Source organism: Microplitis demolitor, chromosome 7 (assembly GCF_026212275.2).
Source record: "Microplitis demolitor isolate Queensland-Clemson2020A chromosome 7, iyMicDemo2.1a, whole genome shotgun sequence".
NCBI classification, from domain to species: Eukaryota; Metazoa; Arthropoda; class Insecta; order Hymenoptera; family Braconidae; genus Microplitis; species Microplitis demolitor.
Genome location: NC_068551.1, coordinates 16901136 through 16916476, shown reverse-complemented (window position 1 = coordinate 16916476; position 15341 = coordinate 16901136). Strand labels below are relative to the sequence as shown.

Sequence of the window (15341 nt, the reverse complement as noted above, 5' to 3'; positions counted from 1 at the left end):
ACATCATCATCTATGTGGCCTTTGGTTTACTATATGCATTTCCTTTTCTTCGTTTACGTCGCTTATCTCGTTCGACGTATAGTAGCTCAGACGATAAAAGGAAAAGGTAATGCAAGAGTCATGTAGCTCGTAAGAGTGTCAGGGGAATGGGTACACTTCATGTCTCTAACTTTTTATCAACATACTTTTACCGTTGGTGATTTAATTTTATTTTTCCGTCGAAAAACATAAACTTATAAATGTTAAATTACTTTTTTTTTATTAATCATTACTTTTTTTAATGTCGTTATTAAAAAGTTAATAATGTTGGTTTTTAAAATTTTTTTATTGTTGTAAAAAAAAAAATTTTCAAATTTAATATCTAGGTAAAAAAATATCACCTCTAAAATGGGTTTATGTGACTTTTATTGGCAATTTAAATATATTATTGATCGTTAAATAAAAATATGTGTTTAGTTTTTACTGTCATCGATGATTATAAAATTTTGTTTTCATATGAAAATTATTTCAGCCAATAATAGTTTACATTTAATCTTTCATTTTTAAATTTATGAAAAAAAGGCGCAATAAATTATTTTAAAATCAGTATTTTGGTCATATATTTTATAAAAAAATTAAAAAGTTGAATTAATAATAAATAATAAATTAAACTTTCATTTTATATAAATTAAAATAAATACTTAATTATGATTAATACCGGAGACTCGGATCATTAAATTTTTTTTTTTTATTTGAGCAATCGGTAGTGTTGTAAAAAAATTTTGAATGTTCGGTGATATGTTTAAATTTAAGTATTATTTATAAGTTCATTAACATTAATTTGTAAAAGTATTGAAAAAAAAAAAATTTGCAGAAACAATTTCAGTAAAAGTTCAAGAGTAGTAAAAGTTACGATTTAAAATAATTTTAGTAAAAAAAAAAAAAGAAAACTTTAAAAATTTAAAAAGTGTACACTTTTAAGCTTCATGTAAAAAATAAGTAATTGAAATTTGTAGAAAATAAAAATATGAGGATTTCAAATTTTGACTAATAAATTTATATTGAAATTAACTCGCGATTTTTCTTAGACTACTTACAATTTCTTTTTGATATAATGAAATAAATGATTGATTCTGATATGAGAATTATAAAATTTGCTATTGATTTACTTAAAAACTAAATTTCGAATCTGTATATCTGTCTATATTCATTGTTTCAGTCAGTTACTTTTTAAATAGATCGCCATTTTTTGGATGTCCCCATTTACTCTAAACTACTGTCAATGCTGCGACCAGTACTCGGTATAAAGCAAAAAAACAAACAAACAAATAAATAAAAACTATAACCGAAAATTTTGCTCGATGCTGGTAGTTTTCATTGTTATATAGTGGTACTAATAATTAAACACCAAAAAGGTACAGTTTTATTATTAAAAAGGTTTATATTCTACAAAACTCTGAAGCAAATCAAAAAATAATTTTTTAAAAACGATAAATTAAATAATAAAAATATTTTTAAAATTGCACCTGTAGTTTTTTTAATTTTCTACATGTGCATTTTTTTTTTTTTTTTTGTCGTTAATTTGTCGGAAAAAATTCGAAAATCGCTAATTGTCTGTTAACTTCTCGATCATGAGTGTGAATGTATCTGACAATGGACAACTTTAAAAGTTGTGTGATAAATAAATAAAAATTTAAAGAACGCACATTTAGATAAATAAAAAATCAGTATGCGCAATTTTTTTAATTTCGTTATTTTAATTAATTAATTTATTTATTTTGAATTCAAAAATTATGTGATATCTGCTACAATCACACATATAGTGTTTATGATTACATACTAACATTTTCACAGACCAATTGATGGCAATAACAAATTTTTATAAATAAATTATTTTATTTGACATTCTAAATTGAACGATTCAAAACACGATTGGGTCTGTTTATTAAAATGCCCACTTAATATTACGATGCTGAAAGTAGCTATTTTACTATTTTAGTATTTCTAATTACTAAGTTAATTATCATCAGGAAAATTTTTTAAAAAATATCCAAAAGAAAATTTTTTTAAATTCTTTAAAATTTATTAAAATTTTTCCCTGTCAGTATTTACTTCATTTATTGAAAATAAATAAATTTTTTTATGACTGTCACTTTCAGCATCATTTGATATTTAATATATGTGCAATGTCACAGCAAAGAATCTTATTAATTTCTTACTTTATCTGGGTTGGAAAATAAATATTTACATACATTATTTTATGAATTTTATGAATAACTGAAAGAAAAATTATTAATTATAAGTGGATTTATTTTAAAAACGCGAAAGACTTAAAGTTAATGTGAAATCGATCGTTGATTAGATAAAATATAAAAAAGTATAATAGTATTCGCAGTAGTAGTATAGTAGTTAGTCAGCGAGACCAGTTTTAATTTCCTGGATGAAAGTAATAGAAAGAACAGTTCAAATGAAAGTAAACTTGCAAGGCTTGACATCGAGATCTATATACGCCAACATGAGCGAGTAGAATCACTCTCATCTAATTTTATGTCTCTCGGTCAAACGTTGCATTACGACTTTTTTCTTATTAAATTCTTCATCTCAGCTTGTTTTCTTTCTTCCTCGAGGCTAATCGAGTTCTCGCCTTGCCAACTTCACTAAGATTCTCTCAATAATTTCTCAACTTTTTTTTTTTTTTTCATTATCATCATTATTATTACTATTATCATTATTTACTATAATTCTCTTTATTTCTTCAGCGACTTTCACAATTTTAGATTTATCATTCTGGAATAGTTAATCCAAATGATTAATCATATTTTTATTATTTACAAACGAATAAGTTATTTATTAGATGAATAAATATTTCACAACTACACTGCAAAGTCGGGAGTTCATTCGAAGTGATTACGGTTTTTATTTAAATCCGATTCCAGTTCGTCACTCGGAGTTCCGGAGTTAAAACTAAACAAAAGTTCTAAAGAAAAATCACTTCGCATATGGAGTAAATAGGGAGTTTTTTTCAGATGAGTGATTTCGGAGTGATCTAGATTCAATTTAAATCTGCATTGCTCCGTAAATTTAACTCCTAGAGGATTAAATAAATACACAGTCATCCGTAAGTGTTAAATTTTCGGTGATAAATTTTAAAACCGAAAGCGGTGTTAAAATGATACCGGACTAGAAATTTTGATGTAAGACCAATTAGGTCCCCATTGGGTTACCCTATTGGGGTCGTATATAGGGATGCACGAAAAGCTCTGTCTGGCCCTAATTGGGCAATCCCACTTGTGCCCCAATTAAGTTGCCCAATTGGAACAGATTTTTTAGAATAAATTTTAATTTTATACTGTCAAATTTGATCAAATTAGTAATAAATATCTTCTAAGTTAAATAAAATAGTTCTTTACTTTTTTTAAGATCTCGGGTGTAAGAACAAAAAATACAATCACAAAATAAAACACATTTATCTTATAATTAATTCAATATGAATCTCATACTAAACTGATAACAATTATTATCAAAATTATCATGAATTACTCCTCTTCGTTGTCTCAATTTCTTTCGATTAAAAAATTTTGAATCTTCTTCAAAGCTGGAAATATACAATTTTCATAATGTACTGATCACTTGTTTAAAGTGAAAGGTAAGTTTTTGAAAATTACCTATTGAATTATTAGATTTCAGCTGTTGTTGACTTGTTAAACTCAGCTGTAATAGAAAATGAGAAGATTTTTATAGCTACTTCATTATCAAAGTCATATTTGTTTCAAAATCTGAATTTGATTATTAAATTCACAATGAAATTTATAATGAAGTAAATTTTTTTTTGCACGGGAATGAGAACCCTACTCAATTACTACAGCTAAACAGTGTCAATCAGAAATTGAATTTTACTTTAAATACTAAAAAAAATTTCGTTGTTTTGAATATCCATGATAAAACAGATTTACCAGTTTATGGTGAAATCCAAAAAATTTTCATCGATGATGATAATTTAATGATAGTGTGTAAAGTATTGGATACACTTTGCTATGATTCGAATCTGTGTGTAAACGAAATTGTTGAAAGTAAAAAATCTAGTTATCGAGTTGTGAATTTATTGTCTTTGAAACTTGCTTTATGTTATGAAAAACATCAGGGTTACGATGAAAATAAGTATTTTATTAATTTTCATAAAAAACTGTCATTTTTTGTGTTTTATATGCTTTCAAAAATTAATATTCTGAACGGACGCAGTTTATCCCGCTTTTACACCAGTATTTTAACACCGCCAAATTACACCACCTACACCGGTGTTATTTCATTTTAATACTGTGCAGTGTTGAATTAAGGCCATTTTCAACACCGCTCTTTTTACAGTGTTGTTTCCTTCTATCACCATCACAGTTAGTGTGTTATGTTGAGATTTATATTCTTATTGCTCGTTTGATCTTTGTCTAAATAAAATTTTTAGTCTAGTCACTAATACTATACTAGTGCATAGTGGATGTCCTTCAGGAATGAAAGTAACCTGGAAATAATCGTGACCTCACGTTGCATTAATGTGAATAACAGTCGAAGATTTACTAAAGTTTATATTGCAAGATATTTGTTTCACTATATAATTATTATTATTATTATTATTATACCTGTTTTAGACATTAAAACCTGTAGAGAACAATCACCGATGGATATTCTCATAAATTTAATTTATTTTTTTAAACTCAAACTGTTGAACTACTTTATTCAACAATAATAATAATAACAAAAATAAAAACTTTTATCATAAAATAATATCAAGCGTTAATAATAAAAACAATAGTTATTTTTTACACTACACTAAATAATTATAATTATTGATAAAAAAAAAGTTATTTTGCTGAGAGATAATACAATAAATTAATGGTTTTTTTTTCTACTTTTGTTTTTTTACAGCAGAATTCCGTCATCCGGGTGAAGAATTTCCGCGGTGGGAGAGACAGACGTCGGAGTGTCGAGCAGGTCGACGAGGACGTTTGTATGCAATAAAAAGAGCAGAAACGTTCCACTGCGACATTGAGTTTAAAAAAAATATTAAAAAAATTAACCAAGCACGTGACGACGTAACTTGTTGGCTTAAAAAAAAGTGAAGCAAATGATAAAAATAAAAAATATGAACATAACGGTAAATTGATTTTATTGGAGGATTTGACAATTAGTCGGGGGATACAATAAAGTTTTTTTTTTAAAAAAGTGTTAGAGTGCTAATTTAATTAAAAAGAGTGGAGAAGAAATATGGAGACTGAAGAACTTACGCGACTCGTCGATGGCATCTATAAGGTGAGTTTTTATATATACATATATATTTTTTTTTTCTATTTTAATAATATACTATACTTTGTGTTGGGAGTTCGCTACTCAGTGATGCTAAATGACCGTCATTTTTATGTTCAGTCAAACCCAAAAATTTGTAAAAAATTTTTCTTCACTTCTATTAAGATGCGAAATGACAGTAAAAAATTTTCTGAGCAAAATTAAGTTGGCGCGGGAACCGAGATTAAATTTAAAAAATGACCACGTTGGTCAATTGTCTGACAATTTTTCTGTCTTACATCACGAGTACTAATACTACTTAATTATTTTATTAAATCATAATTGTTTTGATGGGATAATAAACAATTTTAAATTATTATTAAATATTAGTAATGGCTGTAGAAAATGATTTAATAATAAAGCAGTAATATTCTTTACCGCAGCTTATAATGATGATTATAAAGTTCATATTTAATTGCAAGTATGACTAAATCATATTACTCATTAGTTATAAATCTTCTTTATTATATAAAAAAAAAGTCACTGACGTAATTTATGATCTTTTTGAAAAAAAAATTAATGGAAAATATTATAAAACGCAGACGATCTTTTACAGTAAAATAGTATAACGTTAAAGAAGCAAATTTTTTCGTTAATACACGAATCGCGAATCGGAAGTTACAGTAACACGACATTGCAATATCGAAAGAATGTTCTTTATATCAAAAGTATGTTGCAGCAACATTTTTGACATTCGGAAGTCTTTTCATGTTCTTAGAAAATAATGAAAATATTGAACCGTGCACAGTTTTATCTTATTACAGGTCCTTCTACATCAGATAATCTTATAGCAGGTCCTTCTATAGCAGATAATCTTATTGTTTGCTTTGTTTTGCCGATTAGGAATAACAAAACTTGTCATATTTGAACACATCAATAAATACCTCTTTTTTTAGAAATTACATACGCTTTGATCATGATTATTAACTCATATTTAATTAATTTTCTATAATGATTAATATTTTAGATAATTAAATTCTTAAAGTATTCATTGCATAAACAACCTATAAATTATATAATATCATTGCTTATTACATAATTAATTAATTATTGCTAATTTATTGATTATTTGAATACATAACATTAATAATTTATTATTTTTTGATTTATTGCTGTTTTCAAACTTTATTTTATAAAACATTTTATGTGGCAGGGGATGAAATAAGACGATTTCAAACTACGCTGAGGCCGCTTACGGACATCATTTCAAGTTTGAAATCGTGTTCTATCCTTCGTCACACACAATATTTTTTATGGTTACCTGAATTTAAAGCAAATTTTATTGTTAACTGTCAATCAGAAAACTGTCAGCTTAGATGAAAATTATTTATGAAAATAAATAAAACTGGAGTATCTAACAAATAAATGACAAATTAATAGAACTGAAGTAAATATTTAATTTTACAAGGGTTAGAATAGTATATTACACACCTAGGGCACTAAAGTAAGAAATGTCTCAGATCACATGTAATTGTTGGCCGAGGCCTGCTGTGTAAAACGAAATTGCCGCTTTCCGCCCGGAGGGGAAAAAAAATATGTTTGTCTATAACTTAGGGAAGAAATGCAATTGTTTCTGCCCGTTGATTAAAGATATTCGTCACTCATTGCTCACAGTATTGGCCTACAATTAGCTTCCGTTTATTTCGACTTGCTGGAGAGGCTGAAATTTTCAATGCAGGGGTAATAAAATGGTATATTGTGTAACAAGGGATGAAACAAGGCGATTTCAGACCCGGGTGGTTGGTTGTCCGTTGAACACGAGGGCTGAAATCAGCGCAATCTGAAATTGTGTTTCATCCTGTGTCACACAGTATATTTTTCATGATTACCTCGATTGGAACTTCAAATTTCAGTGTCAGCAGTCAGTCAAAAACAAGTTAATTTAAGACCAATGATGTGATCACCTATCAGTGTAAGCGTAAATTGTGATTTGGAATTTATGATTAAGCAGAAACAATCAATATTATTTATCATTTACGCTCATTTCTATAAAATTTAATCGCAAAGTCAGAACTGTCACTTAGATCAATGAAAACAGTGATCTGAATTCACTAATAATAAATGAAAAGTATCAAAGCTGAAATTAAGTGAGAAACTACTGGCTTTCAGCGAGTAGAAACATTATTTGTTTTTTCTGAAGGCATTCGCAATTTACGCATATGCCAATATTTGTCCGCGGCATTGGACTGAAATTAGCTAAGTTACAGCCATTGCAACTCAAAGTTTCTCATTTACAATAAAATTAATAATACTGTCATATTGAAATTTTTAACGATATAATTTTCATTTTACCATTACAAGTTAAATTTCCTATCACGATTGCTAAAATTTTGACATATTATTTTGAACAAAATTTTCGGTACAAGTTAGTGCAAGTGTAAGAAATTAAGATCATATATAAATCACAGATGACGGATTCTTGGCGGTATATTTCAAACTTAAGGATGTAAATGAGTAGCTTATTAAGAGCTTTGGTGTAGTTTCAGTATTACGCTTGCGGTTAAATTTCTCGATAATTAAGTGTCACACAAGAGAATTAAGGTTCGAAGGGTTGTATATAGAAGAAACAGAAGCTATAGCGGTAGCAATAGCAGTAGCAGCACTACTAACTTGAGAGGGTGTGCGTATAAAAGCAAAAAGGGATGATCACGGGCGTATATAGAGTATAATCTTGTTAGTCGTTTGGTAGTCAAACTTGTTTTAAAAGACTCGTGACACGGCCTCGAGGTCTTTTAGTTGTTTCCTCGCTTATGGAAGTTATGCCGTTACCTATATTATACATAACCCCTCGTTTAATTCACGCTTTTACCTATTTTACATCAAAATATTAGTCACTAATAATAATATTATAGCTTTTAGCTAAGGTATATAAATTTATATTTTAATAGTTTATGACACTCGTTATCTTTTTGTATCTAATGATAGACAGCCAACAACTATTCGTCCTTCATTCGGGGTCTTGGATACCAGATGTGTCTTAGCGCTTATTGTTCTTGTTATTATTGTTACTGCTTTACTTGTATAAGAAACTTTGCTATCAACGCTGATGGATCTTACATTTAAGAGAAAACTGCTCAAGAAAGTAATAAAAAATTTCATGGTTGGGGACAGAAGTAATCTTAGAAAACATTTGTGAATATAACATATTTGTGTGTATATAATTTGAAACCATTTTTAACAATTACAATTTAACTTGTACTTGTAGTTAGTATTTTTTTTATTTTATTTTGAGGGAGGGCTGGACAAAGTGGGGACGCTAAAGAAAAAATTGATTTTTTTTTGTTTAAAATAAGTTTCATTTTTAACTTTTTGTTAATATTCAAATGCATTAAAATAAATTTTTAATTGTGAATATGAATAAAAATTTTTTTTTACAAAATTTAACCAGAATGGGAATTCACGTGTAAATTAAATAATAATTATTACTTTAAAAAATTTCAAATTATTTAAAACAATAATTTACTATTTAGAACTATATGAAAAATAAATTTGCACATAAATTTTGGGTACCCTATTTATCCAATATTCATCTATATTTTATAGAAAAAAAAAAAAAAAAATTCAACGTCAATTTATAAATATGATAAAAAATCTGACTTAAAATGAAAATTTAAAAGTTAAAATTAGAAAATATTTTTAAAACTAGTGATCAAAGCCAATGTGAAGAAAGGCCATTCGGCATCCGACATAGAAGTAGATTTCTCGTTCTCCTTTTATTTTTAAGGTCTAAGATAAAATTAAAATTAAAATTAATTTTTTATTGACATTTTTGATGAATTTCGAGGTCGAAAACTGTCAAAGATAGATCATTGGAATTTTAACCATAAAACAGTACTCAATCATGTAACTTCAAGCCTTTATCAAAATTTGAAAAATTATCCCGAAACATAAAGTATAAAAACAAAAAAATAGCTTTTTTCTCAGCTTTGACATTCTCTATACACGGAAAAAAAATTATAGGAAGTATTCCTAAATATTATAGGAATTGTTCCTATATATTATAGGAACCATCCATATACCATTATGGGAACCATTCCCATAATATTGTAGGAACAGTTCTTATACCAATATGGGAACCATTCCTATACTATTATAAGAACCATTCATATAATATTATGGGAACTGTTCCTATAATATTATAGGAATGGTTCCCATATTGGTATAGGAACTTTTTTATAATATTATAGGAATGGTTCCCATAATGGTATAGAGATAGTTCCTATAATATATAGGAACCATTCCTATAATAGTATGGGTAAAATTCCTATACCATTATGGGAACCATTCCCATAATACATTGGAATACTTCCTATAATTTTCTTTTCGCGTTGAAGTAATTTTCACACTTTTCTTTGAATTAATATTTTCATGATAGTATGAGAACCATTCCTATAAATTATAGGAACCATTCCTATAATATTATAGGAATGGTTCCCTTAATAGTATGGGAACGATTCCCATAATACTTAGGAATACTTCCTATAATTTTCTTTCCGTGTATAGAAAATGTCAAAGCTGAGAAAAAAGCTATTTTTTTCGTTTTTATACTTTATGTTTCGAGATAATTTTTCAAATTTTGATAAAAGCTTGAAGTTACATGATTGAGTACTGTTTTATGATTAAAATTCCAATGATCTATCTTAAAAATATTTTAATTTTATTATTTGTACTAAATTACACAAAAGAAAAAAAATTTTTAGAAATATTGTATTTTCTTCTTACAAAAAATTATGCTATTGAAAATTTTCAATCTAATATATTTTTAGTGTAAAAGTTTGAAGATTCCATTAAAAATGGTTTTCTTAATCGAAGAAGTCGAAATTCAGCTCAAATGCTGTTTTTTTTTTTTTTTTTTAATAATGTAAATAAATTTTGATTTCCTTCAGTCAAGAAAATTATTTTTGAATTTTTATATTAAATTAATGTCATAATTTTTATTGATTTCCTATTTTAGAAAATATTATTTCTACAAAAATAATTTTTTTTTTCCAGTGTATGAAATTCTATTTATAAATATTTGTACACAGAGTAATGATATTATTTAACAACTACCGGGATGTATTTTCAATTTAAACTTTGTTGTTTACCTGGCATGAAAAAGAGTTATAGGAATTTATAAGTAAATTTACGAGCATTGCTTGTACGGAGTAGGATGACGTGAAAATTACAAAAGTCCAGATACATCTAAAGATTAAAGAGGAAAACTTTAAAATATCTTGTTACACTGCGCATACTTATATACTTTTAAAGTTTTTAAATATAATTTAACAATTGTTTGCATATTTATTTACAATCTCTAAATACTCAAAGGCTTATATATTTCATCTTATTTCTAGATGAGACTGAGACAAAATAAGACACCTGACTAAATTGAGGCATAGACTAAGCAAAAAAAAAATTTTGTTTGTTTAAAACGGTTTAGTTACAATTCGTAAAAAAAATAGGGGCAAGTCGACCAGCCCAGGAAATGCAGCCACTCAAAAATTTTCAATAAAAAAAAAACTTTTTTTTAAACTGTTTGCTACCCAAATTTTTTTAAATCAAAAATTAAAAACGCTGACTCTAAGATAAAATGAACAACGATTGTAAAAAGAAAAATTTGAAAGTCGCCACCTCGTCCAAACTGATCAACTTGCCCCGTATTTTTGTTCAAATCGTAACTAAGCATTTTTAAACAATAAACAATTTTTGTTTATCTTAAAACCGATGTCTCGTTTTATCCCAGCCTCCCTTTTGTTTCATAAAAAAAAAAAAAGTTATTTCTCTGATAAATGAATTTTATTTTAACATTTATTCGGGCTTAAAAATTTATAACTATATTTTTTTTATTCAAAGAAGAGGCTACTTTCAGGAATTTAGGGTTTATATCATAAAGTAAAAGGGTATGTATGCATAAATGACAGGAACAATGTTACGTAATCCAAACTGATCCCTTAATTTCCATGAATTCAAAGAAAAGTAAACCGTTGAGGTCACGTTATAAATCGTATTCAGAGAAGGGTTTTAAATAAAGAGAAAATAAAAGTAAAAAGAAAGAGTTTAAACTTTATTATCTTCTCTGCTTACTATATGTATATAAATATATATACATGTATATTTATAAATGTGTCGTTTGGGGAAGGTTATATTGGTGGAGACTAGGGTGTGTAGATCGGAAGCCAATTAATATCAACCCTCGAGAATTCGCGCGCGCGAATCACGCAGCTTCCTGGCCGATGAGGGTTGATGGGGTTGATGCGGGTTGATGGAGTTCAGGTTTGGGATTATATGGAGGGACCAACGCAACTAACGCGGTAGCTTCTCTAGTAGTGATATACTCACGCCGTGGGGCTCGCTTGTCAACGCTTTTCCCAACCCCACCTCTTCTCTTTCACCCTCTCTTCTATCCATCCAAAGCACCGGTAAACTACCCCCGACGTCGCGTGATAACACGCTAGTAAGCTCTCTTGTAACCTCGTTACCAGAAACTCTCCTTTTCAAATGCCCCTGAGCCACAGACTCTCGAATAACAACTCCGTTTCTTAGCACCAAGTGCTCTCTCAAAGTGATTTAACTCACACTTAGAAAAATTATTAAAAACCTTTTTATTTATTTTTAATAAAAAAGTACTTACAAGAGTTCATTTCGAAAGAAAAAATTTATATATCTTGCTAAATTTATTTTTTTATTAAATTTATAAGAAAAAAAAAGTTAAGCTATTTTTTTTATATTTGAATTTAATTAAAAATTCATTCTTACAAATAATTTAATATTTATGTGAATAGAAGCAATCTGGTGAAAAATTAGGTTTTGTGGGTAAAATGGAGTATCCAAAATTTTTTTTAAAACTCAAGACTTTTTAAAATTTTGTTTCAGAAATTTTTTTTCACTATTCAAATTTTATTGCAAATTATATTCTTTACTTAGTAAACATAAATCACTATAAGGTAAAATCCTCTATACCCGTTCAGTACCATTAGTCGCTCACTTTAACTGTTTAGGGCGTTTTTTTATAATTTTTATAAAAAAAAAATTACGACTAAAAATATTATTATTGATAAATAATTATTTGTGAATCTAAATATATTAAAATATGATGTATCAAATTATTTTATAATAGATAGTAAATTTAAATTACATAATTATTTTCAAAATCGCGTTCAGCCGGGCAATTTTTACTTTAACGTTCATTCGTTAGATTAAATTTAGGTTACGTCAAATTTTATAAGAATTGTTACAACTATATCTTATTAAATACATTTTTAAAATTCATGAAATTTTATTTTATGAAAGGATAAAGTATTATAATTTATAAATTATTTGTCCAAATCAATAAACTTATTATAGTTTAATTGATATTGTCTTTGAGCGACTATAGGGCCATAGTACATGACAACTTTTAGTGAGCGACTATGGGTACACTCAAGGACCTTATTTAAAAAATTAATGATAATTAATTATCAACATTATTCTTCAAACTAAAATTTTATTCTAATACTCGAAACTTCAAAAAATAACAAAAAAAAAAAATATGGTTTTGGATTTTATTTAATAATTTATATTGAGTGATTTAATCTCACTCCAATGAAGAGTGAGCGGGTATAGGGGCTTTTACTTTACGTAAAAAAAATATTAATAATATTTTTGACTCATTTTTTGAAGGTATTCTATATAAGTCGAAATGAAAAAAAAAAAGTTTGGAAAAATTAGCGGAAAATTATCGTCCCTATTTGTTCTGTCATCTCTATATTTAGTAAAAGAAAACATAAAGTTAAAACAGAATTTTTTAATCAATTTTTAATCAACTTTCAAGAGAGACGATTGATGATATGAAAAAGACAAAAAGAGAAATGAGATTCGTCTTGTTCTGTCTATAGCAAGAGTTAGCTCAAAGAGTTGAGCCATCGATCATGAAGCATAATACTATCCGGGGGATAGGAAGTTCGAAAAGCCTCACAGGAACTGAACCTAACGAGGGCGTAGCATTGTGTGCACTCGTTAGGCCCTTCGTTACCAGTACTTGTCCTCTTTATCAACACTTGCTATTTCAATTTTAAATATTTAATATTCTCTTCTGCTATTATGTCTTTCTCATCACTGAAAATTAATTTTCACTCTTCTCATCCCTTATTTTTTATTTTACAAATCATAAATCCTTTGAAATTTTTAATAATGCATTTATAAAGACACTCGTCAATAAAATAATAATCAATAGCTTTTTTTTTTCATTGATTATTCAAGAAATTTTTTATTTCAATATACCTACCGGCATTATTCAATTAAAATTTTTTTCTCAACTAATATATATATTTTTTATTCATTCATTTTTAGTATTGAAATAAAATGATATTATTTTAAATTTAAATGATGAAAAAAAAAATGCAATTAATGCTAATGAAGTAAATGAAATAATTTTAGTACCGAGACGAAAATTCATTAAGTAGAAATATATACTTTTGGTCGACCACTCGGAAGCAATATTCCCCTGATTCCATTTGCTTTGAAATATATTCCCAGAATATTTGACTTTATGCAAAAGTACAAATATTAATTTTAATATCAGTTCCATCAAACAAAAAAAAACCCAACGAAAAAGTTAATTAATTTTTATTAAAAAATTTTTTTGATATAATACAATAAAAAAAAATTTTTTTGTTTAACTGACTATTGAAAAAAAAAGGACACAACGTTCATATTGAATTTGTCTTCGGATAATTTTTGTTTCTACATTAAATGTGACATTACTTCAGAAGAATTTATATGAAATCAATCATTGCATTATTGTAATTTTTCATTCTCTTTACATTCACTATGATTGAAGCAATGAGATAAAATTATTGCACAACATAATAATACAATGAAACGAGTCGTAAATTCCATTAGAGTCAAAACTGTATAGTATAGTTAGACATTTAATCAACGATCTTCAAAGTCATTGCTATAAATTATTAATACAGTTATACAGTTGAAATTTTTTTTTAATATATTGTATTGTCTCAGTGAAAAATCGAAATATTTTTTAAATATGCAGGCTTTTAGTATATATATATATATATATATATATATATATATATATATATATATATATATATATATATTAAGGTGATCGTTACAGATTAAATTTTCTCAGGCGCCCGATAAAAAGCTTCTTTTTTGTGAAAAAATACGTGGGGAATTCGTTTTTTTTTTTTTTTTTTTTTTAAAGAGAAAGAATACGTGCCTCAGGACGATCAAAGTTCCTTTTTCGATACAATTGCGGTTTTTTTTTTAAATATCTCGTGAAATATGCAGATTAAAGGAAAAATTCATAGGAACAATTTTGTAGGGAATTAAATTCTTGACAAAAAAGGTCATGTTAGTTTTTTTATAAAATGTGTATTTATGAAGATATTTAGACAAAACTGTTTTCAGATTTTATAAATTGAGCGTTGTAAGGACTACAAATTTTGAAAATAACATTTTTCCAAGTCTATAGAAACTATAACAAGCATTAATGATTGATATGTTATGAGTTACGAAGTTGCCGACGTTTAAGAAAAACCGTTATTTTTAACATTCGTAATCCTTAAAATACTCAATTGATAAGATTTAAAAAAATTTTTTTTAAATCATGAATACACATTTTATAAAAAAAATAAATATGACCTTTTTTGTCAAGAATTTATCGAAAAATGAACTTTGATCGTCCTGCGGCACGTGTTCTTTTTATTTAAAAAGAAAAAATCGAATTTCCCACTTATTTTTTCTCTTGAAAGAAGCTTTTTATGGGGCGTCTGAGAAAATTTAATGTTTAACGACTACCCTAATATGTATATTTTCTATTTTCAATAATTTGTAAGTTTATTGAATTTTGATGAAAATAAATATTATTGTTCAGAATTAATTTTGTTGACTCAATATTCTACGGATGTGCGAATCCTGCTTGAATTACATAATTCAAATATTCAAATCATTTAAAAACTTTCGAATACTTCGAAAATTTACAAACAATTAGTACAACTTACAAGTTCGAACTATTCACACACCCCTACAATAGTTATTTTAAACAA

At 27.0% G+C, this 15341-nt stretch overlaps 1 protein-coding gene across 3 annotated transcripts in view; it reads left to right on the top strand.

The window, feature by feature from the left end:
• The window catches only part of LOC103569403 (myb-like protein I), a 153722-nt gene that overhangs the window by 11815 nt on the left and 126566 nt on the right, over window positions 1-15341 (top strand). For 2 of the 3 annotated variants that reach the window (XM_014439947.2, XM_014439946.2), the window contains exon 2: window positions 4897-5280. In XM_014439947.2, coding sequence (XP_014295433.1) covers window positions 5236-5280 — 45 coding nt within the window. In that variant the 5' untranslated portion in view covers window positions 4897-5235. The remainder of the gene's footprint in view (window positions 1-4896; window positions 5281-15341) is intronic. The other variant, XM_053740525.1, reaches the window with a different exon arrangement.